General features: G+C 38.8%; 1 protein-coding gene across 1 annotated transcript; it reads right to left on the bottom strand.

Moving 5' to 3' along the window:
- Positions 1-634: 634 nt before the first annotated feature.
- On the bottom strand, positions 635-23743 carry CIR1 (corepressor interacting with RBPJ, CIR1). The gene is made up of 10 exons (XM_068138552.1): positions 23582-23743; positions 21992-22086; positions 21418-21491; positions 20214-20227; positions 20067-20122; positions 19666-19714; positions 19326-19443; positions 5391-5497; positions 3871-3956; positions 635-2209 (listed from the first exon to the last, which is right to left on the bottom strand). The coding sequence occupies exons 1-10, from the start codon at positions 23651-23653 to the stop codon at positions 1486-1488; spliced, it is 1395 nt and encodes a 464-aa protein (XP_067994653.1). The 5' UTR covers positions 23654-23743; the 3' UTR covers positions 635-1485.
- Positions 23744-23769: the final 26 nt, after the last annotated feature.

Here is a 23769-nt window from a genome sequence, read left to right as displayed (position 1 = left end):
CCCCATACTTAATCTTTCATACTGCACTTAATATGAAAATGTTCTACCAAACTGTACCTTTTCGATCACATTACTGTCCTCTCTTGCACAGAGGGGTAATAAAACCTACACAAGAGGTTTTGTTTACATCGTTCATACATTTTGCCTGTCCCTTCCTGTTTTTTCCAAATCGGAGCTTTCACATGTACATAGGCTCTGACTCTACTGAATCGTGCAGACCCTTTAACTCCTAGCTACTTCAGCAAGAATGCCTGGAGCAACCTAATGCAAACGCATTTAAAAGGTGACATCTCTTAATGGCTCACCCTTTCAAACTCATTCACACGTACTTAAAGGATAAGCTAGGTCAGTGCCACCATATATTATACTCCTTGTGACACAGAAAAACTTCAGAGTTAACCGTTTTAAGAAGCAGAAGTAATAAAAGGCGGTCCCATTTGTCTTGTGAGAGAGGAGGGAAAGAAAGCTGCTTGCCAGATATGGAGTTAGGTGATGCTTTTTCACTGTTCCACGCAATGCACTTCCATTTGCCAACCTGAAATGGCAGAGAGGCATTTCCTTTGCAATAAAAACCTTGACAAACGTTGCCTTGTGCATTTGCACCGATTCACAACTCTGGAGAAGGCGATTCTTACTGGTTTTAAATAATAAGGTATTTTATTATGGAAGTTCATGTTCATTACAGTGTGTGCAGAAAGTGACAATCATTTAAAAATCCAAAAGGTTTGTTTCATGAAAACAAAAGGATGCCTATTTACATTAAATTTCTACTACGAACAATGAAACACCCCAAACAGTTGAGGCAGTAAAGATTCTTTTCATGTCCTGAAAGATTATCGAACAATAACTTGACATTGTACTGACATACACCAACAGGGGTTCAAGATGTTTAGACAGCCCTGACCAAGCTGTACACTGCAGGTGGTCAAAAAAATGTTGGCTACACACTTACATGAACTATGTCTCTCTGCTGTTTTAACTCATGAAACTGATCTCTTCCAGGGAACTTTAGGAAAAAAATGCTTCAGGATAACCCCCCCAACCCTCTACAATACAGTGTTTTGATACATGAAGTGGTGATTTTATCCAGAACTCCCTCAGACATTTGTTAGCATTTCACATATCCCAGGACTCTACCCAAATTATTCTCCTCTTCTTCTCATAGTCACATCTAAACAGAAATCATCATGACAAAACCAAGAATATCACATACTGCTCTATTTTCAAATCCTGAAATCAGGTCAATGAATTACTGCATGTATAGAAGATGTATTTCCCAACAAGCATATTTATATAGTACGAAAAATACCCTAACATTTATACCTAATTTACAAATATTCCAACATTACAGAAATGATGCTGTTGGCTTCATGTAGGAAATGCTAGTTACAGAGATTGGAAAATGAACAGCAATATGTAATTGAGCCCTTGTTAAAGGTATTCATCAAAAAATGGAGACATTCTTATTTGCACCTGTCCGCTGTACTATCTGGTTTTTTTCCTCTCTCTGCTTCTGCTTCTACTGCGTCTGCTCCTTACTCTGCATTCCACTTTACTGCACTTGTCCCCATAGCTCTCTCTACATTTCTTCTCTCTGTGCACATCTGTGCTGGGGCTTCTGGTTTCATTTTTCCCATGCTGCTCTTCACCAGGGCTTTGACTCAGACTTTTTCTTCTTCGCCTTTGCCTGGAACTGCTGTGACTTGTGCAAGGGCTTCTCCTGCTCCTCTCATCCATGCTTTGGCTTCTACTATCCCTCTCCTTTCTTTCAGTCTCTCTCTTGATGGTGCTATGGTATGTGCTTTTGGACTTTCTTTCCCCCTCACAGGAGCTCCGTTTGTTGTTCTCTGCAGAACTATCTTGCTTTAAAAGTCTGTACTGCTCCCTGTCTTTGTCCTTGTTACTGTGACTACTGGAGAGATCTTCATAAAGTTTTCCCTTCCTCATCTTTGCCTTTCCTTCTGAATCGCTGCTGCTGCTAGCCTCTGAAAACGTGTCTTTTTTTCTTTTCTTAGAATACATCTTCTTTTGTGCTGCCTTATCTCTGCTGTCAGTCTCGCTATCACTGCTGCTTACTGAAGTCTCACTGGAGGATGAGGAAGAGGATCTCATCTTATGTTTCTTGTGTTTACTTTTGCTTTTTTTCTTTTGCTGCTTTTTCTTCTTTTTGTCTTTCTTTTTCTTTTTCTTCTCCAGACGATCCAACTTCCTTTTATTTTCAAAACAGAAGAGCAGCACAAACAGACGTGTTAAGACATTTTAAATTACAGTAATTGTCTTTTAAAGTTCACTACTTCTGAAGAACTACACAGTCAATACACTATTTTCCATAAAAACATCTTCAGCAAAGGATTACTTTTAAACTTCTAACTTGACTTTAACCATAATAAGAATCCTCCTGTAATCCACAGCTGCTCCCTCAAAACAGGAAGAACATTATTTTTTAATATTAAACAATGTAAGTAAGGTATGTCAAATTTGACCTTGTAACTAGAAATAAATACATTTCAGTAGTGTTTTTGTTTCCTTGCCAGCCTGCTCTGGAGACCTTGGAAAAGTCTTTGCTGCTTTTGTTTGTAGATTTTGGAAAATGAAAAAAAAAAATTAGCATTAGTTTTCTATTAACGATAGAAACAGACTCTAAAGCCTTTGTCTCCTAGTTCTCCAGGCAAATATTACAGATATTTTCAATAACCTCTTCTGTCACATCTAGAAATTTACATTTTCTAGGCAAAAATACAATACTACATCATGCACATGCATTCACTGATGTTTGACTGCTTTCACCTAGCTTTTATTTTGCTTTCTGTTTATTCTCAAAACATCAATGACTGAATAGTGAAACTACTTTCGGTGCATTAAAAAGAAAACTGATACAAAAAAGACCAATAAAATCTAAGGGACCCAAATATTTACTGTACTTCAACTTTTGAAACATAAATAATTGTAATTTCCTTGCGTTGGGCCAGCAGAAGTTCAAACAAAACACTGTTTTACATTACTGATACTACATATATTTTCCTTTCTTAAAAGGAATACAAAATATGCCAACTCTTCAGAGAATTATTTATGCATATACCTAAGTACCTACCTACTCATGTACCTGCTTAGCCATTCACCTTTATCCCCTCTTTCCACTCCTCATACACAGAAAGTCTTTTAACCAAAAAAGGCCATTTTAACTAGAGACACCTGGATAGGATCTACCAGGCAGTAGTTAATATTTTGCATTTTAAACATTTTCAGGTTATTTAAAGGTCACATTGCAAATTAACAGAGTGGAAAAAAAAGTAAGCCACTTGACATGTGAAACTAGTAGGACAGAAACAAGGACTGAAAACTTGATTAACTTTTTATCAGAACTCCAAACCCAGTAGTTTTGGGGAGGTTTCTCTGCTGGAGCAGCAAACTGTAAAACCTGGATACAAAAGCAGTACGGAGCTAGGTCAACCTCCGCTCTAGGGTGCAAACTCAGGATCAGTTTAGCTGCGCCAGAGAAGGTAATAAACTTTGCCCAGTTGTAAACCAGTAAGCAACAACATAGAATTTTTAGTCCTGGGAAAAGATAGTAAACTAGTAATAGACAGCATCTGCAGTGAGGCAATAATTTCCTATTTTAATATTCCAGTTATGAGCCCCAGTGCAAAGGCATCACAACTAGATTATAATGGTCAGACTAAAACAAAACAGCCCAATTAAAAACACATGCTGTATAGTGTTATTTGTGGAGAAGTATGTGTCAAAAAATGAGATGGTTTTCTTCTGTACTAATGGAGCTAAGTTCTTCAACAGTATAGCAGAGTTACAGGGACAACCATGAAGCTGGAATTACTTGTGTTACAGGTGTCTTTCACTGGGTACCACACTTACCTTAGAAGTTTCTGTTTTTGTTTAGTTGACAGTGATTTTAAAAATTCAACTTCTGGGTCGTCATCGCCTTCACTTGCAACAAATTCCTAGCAAAATGTGGGTAGGACATTAAATTCTTATACATAATCTTCTCATTCAGATTTCTGTATTAAAAGTGATGCCTCTATATACCTTACATTTGCACAGACACAAATATATTTGTATTACTAAGTCAGCCTAAGACTTTGGAAAGAGCAGCAAACTTGCTAAAAAGCTAACATTTCCCCCCACCCGCCTTTTGTCTCAAAGCTGAGTAGGTGTTAGAATGTGGGGGTTATACAACCAGAGTTATTAGTAATACAAGAAAAAAAAAATCACTGCTAGGGACAGAAACATTTCTGAAATAGTTAACAAAAACCAGCCAATTTTGCACTGAGCCCACATGATTCCCCAGGATAAGTCACTCCATTGTTATCATGCTTGGATGAATAGGTAAGATGCTAGTCCTGCTCAAACCCAGAGTAATTTAAGCAAATTACTTTTCTGTCTCGGTTTAGTCATTAGGAAAATGGGTATTAACACATCTACTTCACCGTTGTGTTATTAGTCTTTAAATGTTCATAAAGTGTTCCAGCAATGCAAAATACAGCAATCACATAATCTACATACAGTAACGCAATCAGCAAAGCATAGCTACTTTGAAGACCCTGAATTCTTCAAATTATGTGCATCTGGTACACTACAGCTCTCCACTGTGATCTTTTTAATTTCAGCCACACTCAGGAAGGTAAAGAAGAAATAAAATTAGAAAGTTCTTCTCAGAAACCCCGACCACACCTAACATAAGCCAAACACACGGTGATTCGTTTAACAGTGCCTATACACCGAGTTTTTCTGGGGTGCACAGCTTTTTTAAATGCAAAGACGCGTCCATCTATGGAGGTGCAATGAACTTATTTACTCAGGGTTTCTCTCTCTGAGGGCTGTCATCCCCTCTCTACTAATGGTTTGATTATCCTGCCATACGAACAAAGGTTATTTCCTGGTGGCTCACTCAAGGAGTTTTTCACTTCGCGTATTTATGAAACGTCCCCTGCGCAGTCTAAGTCAAGACAATTAAACATTTTAACTCCCAGAAATAATAAATGTAACAATAGTTAATCAAGTATAAAAATCTTCAGATACGGCATTCCTGGCAACAATTATTTGTGCGTGCTTCCTCAAATTTCATCCGAAGGCTAGCATTGCATCAGAGGCATGTGGAAAAAAACTCCTGATCATCCCCTTTATGAAAATTCAATTTCTAGTCACCCAGAGGAGGGATTTAATTTATTTTATGTGGTTTTAAAAGAAGCAATTTACGATTCACCATTCTGACTAAAACAAAGCTGGAAAACACTAAGTTTTTGGGCATTTTTCTAGTGGTAGAGCTATTCGGCTTTCCTATGGATATGCATATTTGAAAACATTAAGTAGCAATTCACAAGCAATCACATTAAAATTTATAGACATTTTCAGCTTACTGGTAAAAAGATCATTACCTGTGATGGATCATTTGCGGTCAAGTTTCTCCCCAGTACATTTTGTTTCAGTGCAAACCCACTGTTTCTCATCTCCGCTATTAGCTCCGAGGGGTGCATTGATGGCCCTGTTCACAAAAATCACAGTTTGAATGTATCATTTATATCTCTCTACCTTTTTTGGACTCCACAGTAGGAATTCAGCTGAAGCTTTGTTAAGTAAAATCACAGCTAAATCAACTCAATAATCTTCTGCTGAGCAAATAATCAGATATGATTTTCTAAAACAGCAGTCTGGAGATTCAGCATAGAAAATAATTGCATTTTTCTTTAAGTACAAGGGGATTCTCTTATGTAACTTTGTCATGGTGAAAACAATATATTTAGGTAAGTCTAGCAATATATTTTTATTATACTAAAAAAAAAGCACAGGAAACCTAAAGAAAGCACATTAAATAAGACTTTTAGGTGCCACCTCCTTCCTAAAATAAAGCCATTTTTCACATTTTGGAAACTAAACATAGAAAGTAAACATTGTTAGAAACTCAGTATATGTATGGAAAATAAATAAACAGGAAAAAAATGATCTGTGACTTTACTTATTTAGGGACCCCCCCCATATGCCAGGTCACTAGACTGTTACCTCCCGACTTCTGTTTTATCAGCTCAAAAAATGCACAATATATTGCATTAGAGTAGGTGCTTGGGATTAGGCACATGCTATCTTCCTTTGTCAATGTCTAACAAGGAGCAGAGCACAGGATGCAGTTTGGATCATTCAGAGCTGACTGCATAATTTATAAACCCTCTTTTGCTTTAATTGAATACTTGTGATCATCAAACCCTCATGTACTTGTCTGATTAGATACTTTTTCTTTATCCTAAATATACATTCTTGTTAGGTCACTTTCAGTACATTTCCTTACCAGTTCATTCACTAACTTTACTGTCCATGAGTTAGCACTGCTATATAAGGCAAATCTAGAGTTAGAAGAAGGTAAATTAGAGCATGGAGCACACAATTACTATTACTGCAGAAAGTTAAGTGTAAATTATAAGATTAATCAGTTTTATGAAACATACTGATTCGGCTTTGTGATTTCAAGAGCTTTTTAGTTGTGGAGGTGGACAAAACTCATACATTTTTAACACAGAAAACTATGGAAAGTAAAGGAAGATTTTTACTATGGAAGATGAAATAGCACTTTCTCAAAGGAAGATGTAACTTCAACATTTTCCTGGGTTTTCTGTAATGCACTGCTTACAGAAACAAGACCATATGTAAAGCAGGAAGGAATAAGATAAAACTGAGAATGCCTGAAAGAGCCCTTGCATTACTGACTTTTTCACAAGTTCCTTGTTTTGCCAGGCAAAAGAATTTCCTAGAATGATACCTTTTAGTATTTCCTTAAGTTTACATTTCTTATAAGTAAGAGGTTATTCCCCCCTTACATTGTAAGCTCACTGATAGTTAATGGATGTCAATGGGTTCCAGTGTCTATATTGTTACTATTTCAAATTTAAAACCCTTCTCTGCTTGCCCAAATCTATTCTGCTGGAATAGAAACCAACGCTAGAAAGAAACCTGACAAGAGAATTTGGTACCAGCTAAAGTCTTGATTTGAAAAGGCCATACAAATGAGCCATATAGTTCCATCAAATGCTAAACCTAATCAAGCTCTGTATGAGGAAGCTGAACGGAGACAACATACAGAATTATGAGAAAGGATTTCATCATACCAAAGAAGCAAAAAAATTTAGCCAGATTGAAGCTTGGAGACCCTGTTACTCAAAGGCAGGAAGAACCATTGCTCAATGTAACTGAACTAATTTGGCAGCTATCCCCCTTCCATGTCTCAGCATTGCACACATTTTGATGCATATTAGATACCTAATAGCTCCCACTAGCGTGATTACATAAATAGAGGAATACAATGTAAATAAAGGAGATCTGCAAAAAGACAAAGGCGAATCTAAACTTTGTGGTTCCATACAAGGACTACAGGCAGAACAGAGACCAGAGAGGCATGAAGATATATTGGCCTTCAAAAGCACAGTTCAAAATTACTTTCTAGATACAAACCTTTCAGGCAATGATGTAAGCAAAAGAACATCTTCTTTTGCATAAGAATATGACTGCACAGTACTATTGATTTTTGTACACTCGTGCCCAATGGAGGTCAGTCGTGCTGTTAACACACAGATGTATACGAGTGAACAAGAGATCTGTCAGAGTAGCTGCTCAAGCTGGGATCTAACACACAAATTTTTGAGTTAGCTTCTCTATGCTTTTTGGAGGTGAAATCACAAACACAAAACAAAAAAACCCAAACAGGTAAACTTGTAAGGAAAGCAAGCCAGGCGAAAACCAAATTTACATGGCTTCTATATTCTTAATGACATCAAGGAGACATTTATAGCTCCATCTGCAGTAATTTTTTGCAATGTGATATTACCATGACAAGAACAGTTAGCAAATCACTGTTATTCCTGTTTTATGGATATATACAAGCTACATCAAATGCACCCACAGAACCTTGAGAGTCTTTTATGAAACAGAATTATAGAATCAATAAGGTTGGAAGAGACCTCAAAGATCATCAAGTCCAACCTGTCACCACAGACCTCTTGACTAGACCATGGCACCAAGTGCCACGTCCAATCCCCTCTTGAACACCTCCAGGGATGGGGACTCCACCACCTCCCTGGGCAGCACATTCCAATGGCTAACATAGATTATTTCTGTTTTGTGTCTCTGTAACTGTGGTGAGGGAAACAGTAACATAGGTTCAGCCAGATTCGTGAGGAGATGCAAGAAGCTTTATTAGGTACATTATTTTTACTGTCACTAAATGTTTTAGAAAAAAACAAGGAAAATAACAACAACACCACCACCACCCCCAATCAATGAAAGTAGGGTCAAAACACAGTTCTGTTTCACAACCCTTCTGGCAAACCACAGTCAGGCACGACACAAGCATGCTGTCCTCTATGGTTGATTATGAAGGACTCCCTTGCAGCATTTGATCTTTGCAGTTTTAAAAGCATCAGCATTTTTAAGAGCGTGCCACAGGTGAACTTGCTCTTGTTTTTTTTTCCTGAAGAGCTGATGTCTCTGCTCTGCCTCTGAACTTCTGCTGCTCAGTGATAGCAAGATTGTATCATCACCTTTGCTCAGGTACCAATGCCAAACCACAGTTAGCAATATCTGATCTGGGCAGTCTAAACTGACTGTTTTCTATCTGGTTACAGCACCAAGCTGAGAAGTTAAATTAAGACATATTTAACAATGTCTGCACAGCCTAATAGCAAAAGTCTCTTACCATCTACTTTCTGCAACACAAGAAGGAGAGTCTAGAAAATATTTATTCTCAGAATTAAATTCCTTTAATTGGAATCAAAGGAATCAAAATCTTGGTGACTTTCTTTTTCCACACATGCTTCAACAGACTGCTTTTGATTTATACTTTAGTACTAAACTGAGGTTTGAAAAACACAGCTTCTCAGAATTGTCCTTGGCTTCCTGTCTATGAGCTAAAGCTTTAATCTTGGAGGTATCAGTATGGCAGCTGGTAGAGAGCCTCTTCCTTCATTTGGTGTTAACTGATTGTGGAGTCCTATTTGTTGGAGGCATGACTATGCCCAGATGCCTGATCAAACTTGGCTTGCCTGATAAGCCAAAGAGGTAAATTTTTTCAGCCTGTCTTTGGTTTATGACTACACCTAGGTCATCACTTGTATACCTGTTAACCATACATTTTCTGGTTAGCCATAAACTGTCAAAGAGATGTTACGAGTGAGCTGAGAGCCTCTCAACTGGCTAAAAATCTTGAGAGCTGATGTTAGCTAAGTATTCTCAACAGCATTCATTGACTTGTAAAAAAATCACTCCTATATAAGGTACAACCCCCCCTTTTTGTCTACTATGAAAAACAATGTCCTCAATGGATGAATTCCTTAGGGACTTGTGAGACAGTTTAAGAAGCTACCTGTGTGATCTCATGCAAGTGAGAACATCTAGATGACACTATGTCGTGAGCTGACAGAATGTTAGATACAGGAATCCTGTAAAAATAGCTGATTGCTACAACTTCTGACAACTAGTCTCTCAGCATTCTGCCATCAGCAAAGTGTGTTTGAAACAAGTCAAACACAGTACCTTGCTATTTTTGAATATAATTGTCAAGCTTGTTTTCTGGAATTTATATTTTAATAGGGAAAAAAAGAAAAGAAAAAAACCTTTAAAACCTTTCCAGATGACATTTGTTTAAAACAAAAAGATTTATCTGCTTTAATTCATAGTCTCAGAAAAGCTTTTTACCATATAGTGGAATTAATTGCATGCCAATACCATGCTTTTTTAAGAAAACTGTCAACTTGTTAAGTTTTCTACAGGTACCCAAAATTATATTAAGGGCTTGCACAAAAGAGGCTCCATAGTTAAAGACCCCTCAGAGGATTTTAACAATATTTGTAATTCTTAAGCAACAGTGTTGTCAAGCAAATAGATTACAGTGTTTTCCCGCTTCTTGCTTCCCACAGAAGTTCTTGCTGCACTAATTCTCTCTGCTATCTTCTGTTTAAGATACTACTTAAGGAAAAAAATCTAGACAACTCAGTTGACTCAAACAGGGCACAAAATCTGGAAATTTTAACCCCTCAGTGAGGTGTGAAAAGAAGGATTTTAGTCTCACAACCACAACCTGAGTGCAACCTTTACTCAACAGTTGTTGGTGCATCTTTGTAATATTTGTACCACTAAATAAACAGAAGATTTGTAAATAGAATTTTTCTGAAGCCTATACTCAACTGCAGAAGGATATCATACTGGAATTTCTACAAAGTACTCTTTTCCCCCCCTAGTAACAAAGCACATACCCATTTCTTGTCACACTTAACTGAGATCAATTTAACAGATTCAGTTCTGTCTCTATAAAAATCCAGGGGAGGAAATACAATTCAGAATTTCAATTACTTAAATACTTAACTTACAGCAAGTTCTCCCACTCTGCATCACTACCCCCATCCCAGAAGCAAGAGAAACCTATAGCTGCAATTAATTTTCAATTCTCTACCTCTCTTGAAGATACAAATGCAGAGTGTACGTAACACTGTTGCTGCCAGAATATTTCCTCCAAGAGGCATGGGCACAGGACTCCTCTTAAGAGAACAATGCCCACTGTAGCACACCATCTAGCAGGCCTCCATTAAAATGTCAAACCCATTTTTCAAATTACCCAATATTAGAGAACAGAATGCTAAAACCTTTTTCAGAGCGACTGTGATTAAATACTTTTGTCTGCAACAGTTCCAGCGGCAGTAAGGACAGACCATAATGTTATGATTGCCAGTATCACCAAAATGATTAGTTTTACTTCTTTCTCTTCATGTTGACTGTCTTGACAGGATCTGCTCAATTTATTGATAAAAGCCTTCACTACAGTCACCCATTCAGATCAGCAAACTGAATGATTCTTTGCAATCAATTAAGTTTTACATAGATTTTTACAGTGGAATACATATGAGAAGCAAAGAGATGAGAAGCTGTAAGAGTGTAACCACCATTCCTACCTGTGACAAGGGAAATGACAACAACCAGTTGTACTTAGGTGGTGGCTGCAGTTATATATTTTTATGAAATCACAGAATGACTGTATTGTTTTGTTTGGAAACAAACTACAGGAAGCCATATTTATTGCTTAAATGGCAAGCACAAGACTTCTAATAGGAAGCTGTATTTTATGCATTCACATCAAATACAGAGGCTTCTGAAACAAAAAAAGAGGATTATTCTAAAATGTGTCAGTTCTTAAAACTATATGAAGATTTACTTAAGGTTCCTACTGTCCACAATCAAAGGTCTCAGCGACAGATCATAGAGGAAAGTTTCATACACTGTTTCTGTAGATGACCATTTATACAAATATTCAGCAAGGTATAGACAGAAAGTAGGAGATACAGAGATCCTGTTTTGCTGTCTCTGTATGACTGGTAATTTCAGTGTTTACTATGGAAAGGAGTTTCACCCAAAAGCTAGAGATCAGTTGAAGATACTAAATGATAGACTAATGGAAACCACAACCACAATAAGATTAGGTGCATGCAGGTGAACAGAGTAGCACAAACTGTGAGCTGATAATGAATCTACAGAAGGCTACATTTGCATAGACAGACCGAGAGTTTATCGTCACAGACCATAAGGCATTAGGTATATGTAGACAGAGAGACATACACATATGTTCCTCTGTTATATTTTTACTGTTATGTACCTGAATGTTCCACAGAATGCATTTCCACCACCTTACATTACTGTCTTCTCAGTAATTTCACTGGACAGATCATATATGGAGCCACTTGGCTGTAAAATATTTAAAGCAGTCCACAGCAGAGGAGGATGCCCAGATCTCTCCTGGCTTTGGTTTCATAGACCAAGAACATAAGAACCTGTTTTAATCTTACCATCCCACTTCTAACTACACCATTCACAAAATTTCCTCCTTATTTGAGACACTAGCCTTACTTCATAAGATAGCAATACCTTTCTCCCTAAGACAGTAACAGATTCCTAGCAGGTTATTTGTTCTCAAAAATACTATGGTAAAAGTCTCAAGGTTTCATGGCTTTTTAGCAATTCTCTCCCCCAACCCTCAACAAGCAAAATAAGATTGTTTTCAGGAAATAAAAAGAAAAAAAAAAGAGAAAAAAAAAGGTGTTTAGTTTGTCCTAACTTTACCAGACCAAGAAAGGTGCAAGTAATTTTAAAGCGAAGTAACAATATTACTTCTAAACATTTTGCACAGAAAACCTGTTAGTCTCTGTTCTAATAAAGTTAAAGGCTTTTCAGGCTCCATTGAAAAAAGCATTAAAAAAATAATAATCAACAGATGCTGCTGAGTAAGAATAATAAAAGGATTGTAAAGAACAGGAAAACTTTTAGGTGCAGTGACCTATTGCACACGTGCATATACACAGAGCAGCATGTAAACTCGGAACCATAGCTGATATTTTCACCTTATCTGAACTTTGAAAGTTAGGATTTTATCAGTAAAAAAACCCAAACCTGTAAATCAGTTTAGCCTAAAGAAGCATTTTGATTGCCTAATTTATCTTTGAAAAGAAGTAAATCTTATAAGTTGGTCCCTGTAAGCCTCACAGCTGGAACATTCTAACGCTCCTTTGCAGTTTCCAGTGATCAAAGTAAGTTACTTTATATCTAAAACTAAGAATTTCATAATGGAAATAATGCAACACCAGGGGGTGCAGTTATCATGAAATAATTACACTCCTGGGAGATTACAGACAAGACCATACCCCAGGGGTGTGATTATCCCATGATAACCACATCCACTGAAATTGCCTTATTGCAAAAATAATCTCTATTCACTGGTGAGATATTATTCAATAGGCGCTTTTAAAATGGTAAGATTATTAGGGTTTTTTTGGGTATGAACTACCAGCTAGATTAGTAAAATGGCCCCAGAAGCAAAATAACCAAACCACCACGCCTAAGTTAAGGTACTGATTGTAATTATTTTGGTTTGCTGAAGCACTGCAGTGTATGTCAGCTCTAGAAAGGCAGCAGTTTTCTTCTCACAGAACACAGCACTGCACCACAGACATGCTTTTGCCTTGCAGCAGTTCCACCAGAGTAAACTGAAGTCCATGACTGGCCTTTGCACACATCATATTCAACATTGTGTCTAAAACAGCAACAGTCAGTCAGTTTATGTGCAAAGAGGAAGATTACAGTGTAGTCCTCACACAAGATTCAAAGACAAGTATCCTTCTGCTGAAACAAGAGAATCATGACTTACAGAATTTAGGGGAAAGGAAAAGCCTGCATTGGTGGTTATTTTATAACATGAAAAAAAGAATAAAAAGCAGGCAATCAAAAACCCTGCTTTTTCTTCACAGAGACACAGAGTAGGAACTTCAGATAATGCAGCTAAATCAGACATAAGAGTTTCATTTTCATTTGTCTGAACTCAAACATTTCCTCTGAGGCTGAACAAATAGAGCATAAATAAGACATTTTGGGTTGCTCTTTCTGAAGCACAAAAAAAATTAGAACAAAATACAAACTGAACCCGTGTCAAGTGCTCTTGAAGTAGGCTTCTGCAGTACTTTGGCTTTTTTTTTTTTCATTCAAATAAGGAGTCTTACATCCCACTGAAACTCATCAATTTTGGGCACTGAAAAAAAAAGACACCTTGGACTTATGTTAAATTGAAGGCACCATTTGACTAGGACCTTTGAAGGCCCAGTTTTTGGGAGGAAGAATAGGAATGATGAGGAAAGGCTGTTCTTGCTGATTTTAACTCGGTAATTTGGTTATCCTAATAAAACATTTTTTTTTTACCCTCATTTCCTCTCAAAAGGTTGACTAAGCAGAAAGATGAAAATGTGGGTCTGAGCTGCATACAGGGGTTAAACCACCATTTCCACATTTATCAACTGTTTTGTAACAATCTGAGAGCAGTTACCCTTCTGCAGTAGGGATTTTTAAAGACTTCAGAGTTATTACATGATGGAATTCAGCCATGAGCTGATAAGTATATAATAAACTTCTCCTGTAGTTCCTAAACTTGGATGTTTCAGTCCTTTACAGCAGAGCAGTTGTACTTCTCTCAGGATAGAACATTTGAATAAATGTGTGGAGACAGCAGTGAACACAACAAAGTCATCTGTCTTCCTGTGTGCTAAGTGTTCTTTAAGGCAAAAGAACAACAAGGTCCAGAAGGACAAGGCCTGTTAAAAGCCTCCTACAGGGAAGCCAGACCACTTCTTAAAAGCTACTTCTGCAGAAATTAGCAATGACAAGGTCTGTAGAGTATCAGATTCAGAACCATGAGGTCAATGGTTCACAAGCACTGATTGCATTACCAGCAAGGCTACTTTACAGTGCATGGACTAGCTGCCTCCAGCACTGTGCTGATGCATGGTGTGCTCTGACAAAGCATTTCCAAAGCTGGAAGAATCCTAACCTAAATTTAGGTAGTGCAACTACCACGCACCGCCCAGAAAAAAAATGTTCAGTTCAGTTTGCAAGAAAAGGATGAAAGATCATCTTTTGTTAGAATGAAAGGACTGAAAATTAAAGGAAATAAAGTTCTACCAAGAAAATCACTTTAAAGCAGAGTTCTCAAAGACTTTATAAAAAAATTTCAAAGATTTGCCTTTTAAAAAAACAAAAGTTCCAATTATTTCTAGCCTGTATTTGGTCTTGCTAATACAGTTAATTTCACAAACTAACTGAAGTCTCATGTACTGCCTAACATTTTATTCTGGTTTCACCTTTACTACTTATTACATCTGCAACTCTCAGATGTACTCTGCCATGAGACAATATGTGCATTTTGATTTCCTGATATATAAACTGGGAACAAGCTTTCAAAGATGCATATATACTACATATAGAATTAATTCCTGACCCTTTGAAGTATTATCTGTTCTGATTAATTAGCCCAACATTTTCAACTCTTTGGGAGCTAGCTGCAAACATTTTTTACACATTTAGCTATTAAAAAAAAAAAAAGTAGAAAAGAAAACCAAAACCCCAACACATTCTTGCTGTACACTATAAGCAATCACTCACTATCACTGAAATGCCTATTTTTTCAGGGTGTGTATTTTCTTCTGCATTTTAGGAACAGAAAGCTTCTGAAATTTTTTCTTGATGTTCAGACCATAGAAGCTAACTGGTTTTGTAGTTTTTCTGTGCTACCATAATAAACACTTTAGACTATTGACATGTCTGGGTGAGACAAGTAGGTGGATTGAGAATGGGCTGAATAACAGAGCACAAAGGGTTGTGATCAACTGTGCAGGGTCTAGTTGGAGGCCTGTAGCTAGTGGTGTTCTTGAGTGGGTCCAGTCTTGTTCAATATCTTCATCAATGACCTGGATGAAGGGACAGAGTGTACTCTCAGCAAGTTTGCTGCTGATACTGAACTGGGAGGAGTGGCTGACACACCACAATGTGTATTGCCATTCAGTGAGACTTTGAGTCCATCATCAGTAAATTTGCTGACGACACCAAGCTGGGGGCAAGAGTTGATCTGCTGGAGGGTAGAGAGGCTCTGCAGAGGGACCTCGACAGGCTGGACAGATGGGCAGAGTCCAACGGCATGAGATTTAACACATCCAAGTGCTGGGTTCTGCACATTGGCCACAACAACCCCATGCAGTGCTACAGGCTGGGGTCAGAGTGGCTGGAGAGCAGCCAGGCAGACAGGGACGTGGGGGTGCTGGTTGATGGTAGGCTGAACATGAGCCTGCAGTGTGCCCAGGCAGCCAAGAGGGCCAATGGCATCCTGGCCTGCATCAAGAACAGTGTGGCCAGCCGGAGCAGGGAGGTCATTCTGCCCCTGTACACTGCACTGGTTAGGCCACACTTCGAGTACTGTGTCCAGTTCTGGGCCCCGCAGTTTAGGAAGGATGTTGACTTGCTGGAACGAGTCCAGAGAAGAGCAACAAAGTTGGTGAGGGGTTTGGAACACAAGCCCTATGAGGAGAGGCTGAGGGAGCTGGGGGTGCTCAGCCTGGAGGAGACTCAGGGGTGACCTTATCACTCTCTACAACTACCTGAAGGGAGGTTGTAGACAGGCGGATGATGGTCTCTTCTCCCAGGCAGCCAGTACCAGAACAAGAGGACACAGTCTCAGGCTGCACCAGGGGAGGTTCAGGTTGGATGTTAGGAAGAAGTTCTATACAGAAAGAGTGATTGCCCATTGGAATGGGCTGCCCGGGGAGGTGGTGGAGTCGCCGTCATTGAAGGTGTTCAGAAGGAGACTTGATGGGGTGCTTGGTGCCATGGGTTAGCTGTTTGGGTGGGTTGGATTGGTTGATGGGTTGGACACGATGATCTTGAAGGTCTCTTCCAACCTGGTTTGGTTTATTCTAATAAAGGTTTTTAACAGGCTGGAGAGTTGTGCAGAGGGGAACCTCATGAAGTTCAACAAAGGCAAGAGTAGAATCCTACATCTGGGGAATAATAACCCCCTACACCAGTACAGGCTAGGGGCTGACCTACTGGCAAGCAGCTCTGCAGGGAAGAACCTGGAAGGCCTCATAGATAACAAGTTCACCACAAGCCAGCAATGTGCCTCCGTGACCAAAGCGGTCATTGGTATTCTGAGGGAATTGGTAAGAAGAGCATGGCCAACATGCTCTCTATTCTGCCCTGGTGAGGCCACACCTGGAGTACTGTGTCTGTTTTTTTTACCAGTTTTCTAAGCATGAGGAGACACTTATTTGTGACACATGGCAGGGGTTGCGTGGGGGTGAGTGGGAAGCAATTCAAGTGCTTTTCATTTTTTTTTAAACCTCATCATGAGATCATGACAGACAGAAAGGTTTCACAAGAAAGTGATAAAATAAAAAGTCCCTGTCCCTTCCAAAGAAGTATATTCTGCAATTTTAGACAATTCAAATAGGAACAGTGTGCCAACTGACATATTTGCAGGATTAGGATTTTAGTCTCGAAACGTAAAAGCAGTTGGTTTAGGAGTGTATGCAATTACTTATAAAGAGAAAGACGTAGAAGAAGAGTTTGAGGAGACGCATTATAGAAGATCAGAAGAATGTAGATAGCAAGTCAGCATTAGGACTGGTAACCAAGCATTTAGCAGAAGTGAGGAGAGGCAGCAAAAAAGCAGTAAAGAGAAACAAGACATGATTCTGCATTTGGGGGGCGTTAATCGGAACATGATAGAATGTCTTTTTAATGTGGCAATGTCTTGTTAGAAAATGTAACAATACTGTTTTACCCTCAGTGCAGGTTCATTTTACAGAACTGGAGATTTGTAGCACTGTAACAACGGGGTAGAACTCTCAGAAATGCAAAGATAATTACTCACTCTCATCCCAGAAAAGAGGACTGGTGTCAGGGTTTAGTTAAAAAAAAAAAAGAAGGAAAAAAGTGTGAGGTAAGCTTTAACACAGCACAGGGATGAATTATGAGTCTTAAGAGAATCACTGATTTCAATAACTTGCGTTCTCACTTAACTGTAGTTCTTCATTTACATACATGGAATTTCCATAAGGTGTCAAAGGAGTACAATTTAGCTTGCTATTAAATCAGATGAAGTTTTAGAAAAGTTGATGAAAGGATTGTATTCCTGAGGTTACAAAAAGCAGACAACCTCTTATCTGACGACCTAATTAATGATATTACCACTTCCTACAAGCCTTGTATTTGCTATTAAATCAAGAATTCAAAATTGTGTTAAGCTTTACCTGCAGTGTTTTTACACAATTTCCTTGAAAAAAGCAGTATCATTACAGCTGACTATTTAAACCCAAGAGCAGTGTCTTACAAATTATATATACAAATCCTGATCTGTCACCCCGCTCCTGCTCCTTGAGATCCTTCCTCAGCCTATAAAAAACAGCTATGCTCAGAATAGCACACTAAATTCCAGAGCTGAAAGTGAGAGGGCACTGGCACAGCCTGAGAACACGCAAGTACTTTCTTTCATGCAAAATTCATCATGTGTGGTTTAGGTTTACAAAGACCTTTTAGAAAGCTATCTGGATAACAGATGACTCTGACTAGGGAATGCCCACAGTAGTCAAATGTTGCCTAAACCTACACAGGTAGTTCAGTTAGGTTTGAAACAACTAGTTAGTCTTATATCGACTCTGCACAGTGTCTATATACACTGTTACATAAAATAGGGAGCCCACTTTCAAGTTTTTGCAACCATGTACGAATACTTCCCATTTTCACAGCCAAACACTCCTTAAATTTACACACATTTTGAACTGGGCAGGGGTAGGGGGCATTCTGCAGCACAAAAGTGTATCTGACATGCAAGAGCTGCATAATATAAAATTCTACTATTGTCGAATGCTCCAATCATATCTTCTTCTACGGTAGGAACGAGGCAAGAAAATGACTTAGCATTATAACCTTCTGAATAGAAAGGCTGAGAATGTCAATTATAGGATGGGTAATGCAATGGTATAATCATCAGTGCCTAAAAGCAGAGGAGTGTAAGTGACACTACTTCCTTTCAATGCGGTCTTCCAGCCCTCATCTCAAAGAAATGACATATCTAGGTGACCTAATTCTGAAAAGCAGGTTAAATATGTAATAAGACTAAGAACTGTTGCATAAAATAGATAACCTGAGGAAAGAGGGAAAAATCCCAGATGTTATCAAATGGGCAACACAGCACACGATCTTGCAGCGCAGTACAGCAAGGCTGAAGATTCACCCATGTTACCAGGTGTTTCTTTAATGTGCCACAATTTAAAGAATCTTAAAAGTGTTACAAACTTGAGTCAAACTACAGAAAGCAAAATATTGTAGGTAAAAATTATTTGATTTGAACATTTATCTCCACTTCTTTAAAACCTCATCTAATGTTAACTGCTGTGTGACTTCAAGTAGCACGAAAGCTAATAGAGGAAAAAACCCGTAGTTCATGATGCAACACAAAGCCAGCTAAAAAGAACCCGGGAATTTGGAACTCTAGGTTTAAATTGCTTGGCCACTCACAGAAGCACAGTACATATATAAAAAATCCAAACCTCTCTTCCTTTACCAAGTGATTAACAAAGATACACTGGTATATTCTAGCTTTTCTAAGCAGTCTGCCTGAATCTGAACTGGAAGCCTTTGAGAAACCTTTTTTTTTCCTTTGGTGACAAAAATATTGCCATTCTGATATAAACAATCTTATTGCAGCTTCTCATTTTTTGCCACAGATAGAATTAAAGCAACAGTCATTATGGAATCTCTTTTAAATGTGTTACTAATTAGAAAATTAGGTTCCCGTCATTTGAAATCATTAACTTGAAATTGCAGATCCTACATTTGGAATGAAGAATAATTCTCCCCATTTCATCAACTCTTTCATATATGTGATAAACTTAAACCTTCTAAAACTAAGTGCGAGGGGTTCCCTCGAAATACCTAACCAGAACCTTTACAATATATTCACTGCCTACCTGATCCATCACTTGAGACTGAGCTGGCATTAATTCCAGACAGGCCGAACAAGGGACATTCTCGATCGGTGTTGACATGGCCCCATTTGTGGCATTTAATGCACCTCACATTCCGCACCTAAAATGGTAAAAAACAAACGAAAAAAGAAAATTGACATAATTGAGTTAACAGCGCAGCTTCACATTTACAGAAATGTCCATGTTATTAGGCATAAGAGAAGCTTTTAAACTCACTGAGAAACAGACGATAAAATAAAGAGAGTCCATGTGAATGTCCTGCAGTTAGATAATATTTGAAATATACCCAAGACATCCACAGAGTGTAATTTATGTAACTTGCCTGGATACCAAATGGCTGATCTCTGATATTCATATCATCCTTAGCATACCTGTTACACAAACACAAAAGAAAACAGATACTCATTCACTACTAAAAGAAACCCAACATCATCATACATCAAAGTACTTTTTCTTGCAAAGTATGTATCAATTTCACAAACATACTTCCAGTAAACATTAGTTTTGATGTGTTTCCAAAAAAGATCAAGGAAACTGCTCCAGTTTTACAGGTTTTAACTGCCAGGACATGACAGGAGTAGATACAAGTGACCTGCTCTAAAAGAAAACAGGAGCAAAACAAACAAAAAACACAAAACAAACAAAAAACACAACAGAAAATTATATAAAAGGTAATCAAGAAGGAACAAAACAAATTATTTGTCTAAAATGCAGATATCTTACTTTTCTCGAGGGGCGACTTTTTGCCATTCAAATTTGTATTCAGTCTCTCCGTCTTGCTAGAGAACAGAAAGCATGTTTAGGTTTGAAGTTTTTTTTTATAATACATGTTATGTAAGAAGAAAACAAAGAAATGATGTAATGAAATACCTCTTTAGTTTCCTCTGAATTTTGAGAAATCATGGAAAAAGAAAAGAAATAATACATTAGTTACACATGTAAAATGCAGCTGATGTGTCTAATGCTGGAGACAAAACATTTTATGGTTTACATTAGGTATGACAATGCAAGTAAATTTATTTAAATAGAGGACACTTTATAATCATTCTCCAGTATATGGTTACAAATTCTGTAAAACCAGAATAAAACTTTTTAAAACTCTGTTAATCTGATTTAAAACTCTGTTTTAAAACTCTGTTAATCTGATTGGGGGGAGAAAAAAAAAAAAAGAAGTTGAAAGGTTTCTATGTAAGTTTCCATGTAAGCAAAAATCACTAGTTTAAGGCAGCATTTTGCTCTAAGCTTAAGGGATTACTTTAAGATCATTTGAAGTTAAGTAATTGCAAAATTTGTCTACAAGAATGAGCCCACCCAAGCATTTCCAAGGGCTTTCTGGCAAATAGGAAATATTTATTTAAAAAAGAATGTTTCCTTTTAAAGGAAATATGTGTCCTTAGTTCTGCATTTATATTCAGATTTCACTAAAATTAAGTGACTGATCTGAGTATCCACTGGGTAATTAGTAACTTCCTTTATGAATCTACTAAATACAGTCATAGACCCACTAAAGTCAGGTAACCCAGCACTTTTGACTAGAGGTTCCTAAGTATTTATTTATAAAAGGTCCACTAATTAAGTTCTTGCTTTAGTATTTCCTATGCTTGACAAATGCCAAGCTGAATTATAGGCAGAATTCCTAAGCAAAACCGACCCTGCTGTTTCTAAAAAGGAGAATAGCCCAAAATACAAGTTTGTGTAGTCCAAGTCATCACCTTGGCCAAGGCCTACTACTCCTCATCTGATAGCTTTATAACTGGCTAAAGAAACCTTTGGTCAAGGACAGACTTTCTGCTATCCCTAGGAAAGATAATTTAACTGATTTTCCCCTTCCCATTCAACTCTTAGTTAAAAATAACAAACCCAACCATTCTTGAAGATATGAAAGTACTGTGAGATCCAAGTTATTATATGCTATATATGTCTGCACGTTCCCATGGGAAGAACTAGAACTCATGCTTTTCAGCATTACCTCACTAGGAATGCATTATTTTAAAATAAAACCCATTGTGCTTATTTCTTCAGATGGTTTTTAGCTTTGCAGTACAGTCTGCTCACGACTGGGAAACCGTGGTACCTTTCTTTGCTCCAGGTGGGGCCTCGTACATGAAATTAAGACCGTTCTTGACACGCTCATCACCCATAAGTAATCTAAACAAAAAGGACAGAGTTTAGGGTGTCACACACACAACAGTCACATTTGTACTATTTAAAAACAAAAGTGCAGCAGGAAATTGTTATAGTAACTGTCATTTTTTTAATTTCTTGAGTAAAAATATTTGAATACAAAAAAACCCTGAGATATCGATAAATACTTCTGCATGCTTCATGGTGCACCCCAAATCACACAACTGCAACATAACTAATTCCACAGAATCGTGAAACAGAGTTCTGTGTGATCCAAATCCATTGTTAGACAAGTTACCTGCTGTTCTGTGCAACATATTTTCAAATGAATCAGAAGATACACTCAAGCCACTTTAAAGAATCTCCTTTTCCTCTGCTTAATCAGACAGCAATTTATGAGTCACTCTTCTACAACTCTGGCCCAAGGGAGATAGCATTTCAAATAACTCACAATACCATGTCCTTTATTGCCATGAAAACAAGAGACAGTAGGAAGAAGTGTGTGGTTTTATGCCAGTTCTCACCTATTATCATAAGATTCCTGTTCTTTCAAATATTGTTGCATTAATTCTTCTTGTTTCTTCTTATCATATGATATTTTCTGTTCTGCCATCCATACCTAGTTAAAACATGTAAGTTTCCATTTTAAATAAATAAATACAGAAAATACTTCACAGTATCACAGTATCGCTTAGGTTGGAAAGGACCTCGAGGATCATCGAGTCCAACCTATCAACACAGACCCCATGACTAGACCATGGCACCAAGTGCCACGTCCAATCTCCCCTTGAACGCCTCCAGGGTCGATGACTCAACCACCTCCCTGGGCAACCCGTTCCAATGACGAATGACTTGCTCCTCACCTCGAGTCTAAACCTCCCCTGGCGCAGCTTGAGACTGTGTCCCCTTGTTCTGGTGCTGGTTGCCTGGGAGAAGAGGCCAACCCCTTCCTGGCTACAGCCACCTTTCAGGTAGTTGTAGAGGGCAAGCAGGTCACCCCTGAGCCTCCTCTTCTCCAGGCTAAACAATCCCAGCTCCCTCAGCCTCTCCTCATAGGGCTTGTGTTCAAGGCCTCTCACCAGCCTTGTTGCCCTTCTCTGGACACGTTCAAGTGTTTCGATGTCTTTCTTAAACTGAGGGGCCCAGAACTGGACACAGTACTCAAGGTGCGGCCTAACCAATGCAGAGTACAGGGGCACTATGACCTCCCTGCTCCTGCTGGCCACACTATTCCTAATGCAGGCCAGGATGCTATTGGCCCTCCTGGCCACCTGGGCACACTGTTGGCTCATATTCAGGTTGGCTCATATTAACTAGCTTAATCTATTAAGAATACAAAGCAATGGAAAATTCCCATTCTAATCATGCAAAACACAGTATTTCTGTATAGCATTTCAACAAATGAACTCCAAACAAGCAGTAATTTTGGTAAGCCACAACTCCAACAACATTTAAGAACTGACAAAACATAAGAAAGTTTACTAATTCAAAGGGAAAAGTTGGCTCAGAAAACACCCTCGTTGTGTCACTGTTTTCACAGCAACACTTCCTCACTTGAGCTTCATCAGACCTCAAATACCAGGTTCTCTTAGGAGCTCCTGAAAGAATAAGCTCTGTTCTCTCTGAAGAAGAGAGCCCTGGAACCAGGTCAAGCAGGTATGAAATACTGGGAGAACATGAGCACACCGTGACAGGTGAGGGTTTTCCTGGACAGCATACGGCACCTATTTATCCAGCGAACCAGGTGTTGGAAAGCTGGAGGCACGAAAAGGCAGTAGTTATGCAGACCTGCGAGCAAGTAAGCTCGAAGTTCCAAGTATTTGTTAACTTCTTTTTCCTGCCTCTTCCTTCCCCCTTGCCCCAAGGCCGGTGCCACTATAGGAAGGCCGATATGCCTTTATTCACACGGTTGCAATGCCGGGAGCCCACCATTCCCCATGGGATACTGCCCGGCCATGTCTCAGCCTTCCAAGCTCTCTCTGTGCGCGGCTGATGCGGCCCAGGTTGACCGAGCGACCCCCGCCCGACGCGGCCGCGGCACTCTGCCCCAGCCCAGCCGCCTAGCAAGGGCCCCAACGGCTCCCCCCACCGCCCCGAACCCTCGCTCCCCTCACTTTTTTGATGTTGGACTTGGAGGCAGGGTGGAAATCTTTCTTGCACATGAAGTTGGCGAACGACTTCCCCATGATGGCAACGAGAACACAACCACCAACCCACAGCGCCGACACGAACCCCTAACCGGCTGCTCCTGCCGGGCCTTCCGGGTCGACGGGAGGCCCTTCCTGCCGGGGCGCGGCCACGC

This window comes from Melanerpes formicivorus, unplaced genomic scaffold, assembly GCF_026170545.1.
Source record: "Melanerpes formicivorus ecotype bairdi unplaced genomic scaffold, bMelFor1.0.p_v2 SCAF_5, whole genome shotgun sequence".
Classification (NCBI taxonomy): Eukaryota; Metazoa; Chordata; class Aves; order Piciformes; family Picidae; genus Melanerpes; species Melanerpes formicivorus.
Note: the sequence above shows the minus strand (reverse complement) of the source record. Positions and strands in the feature narration are given on the sequence as shown.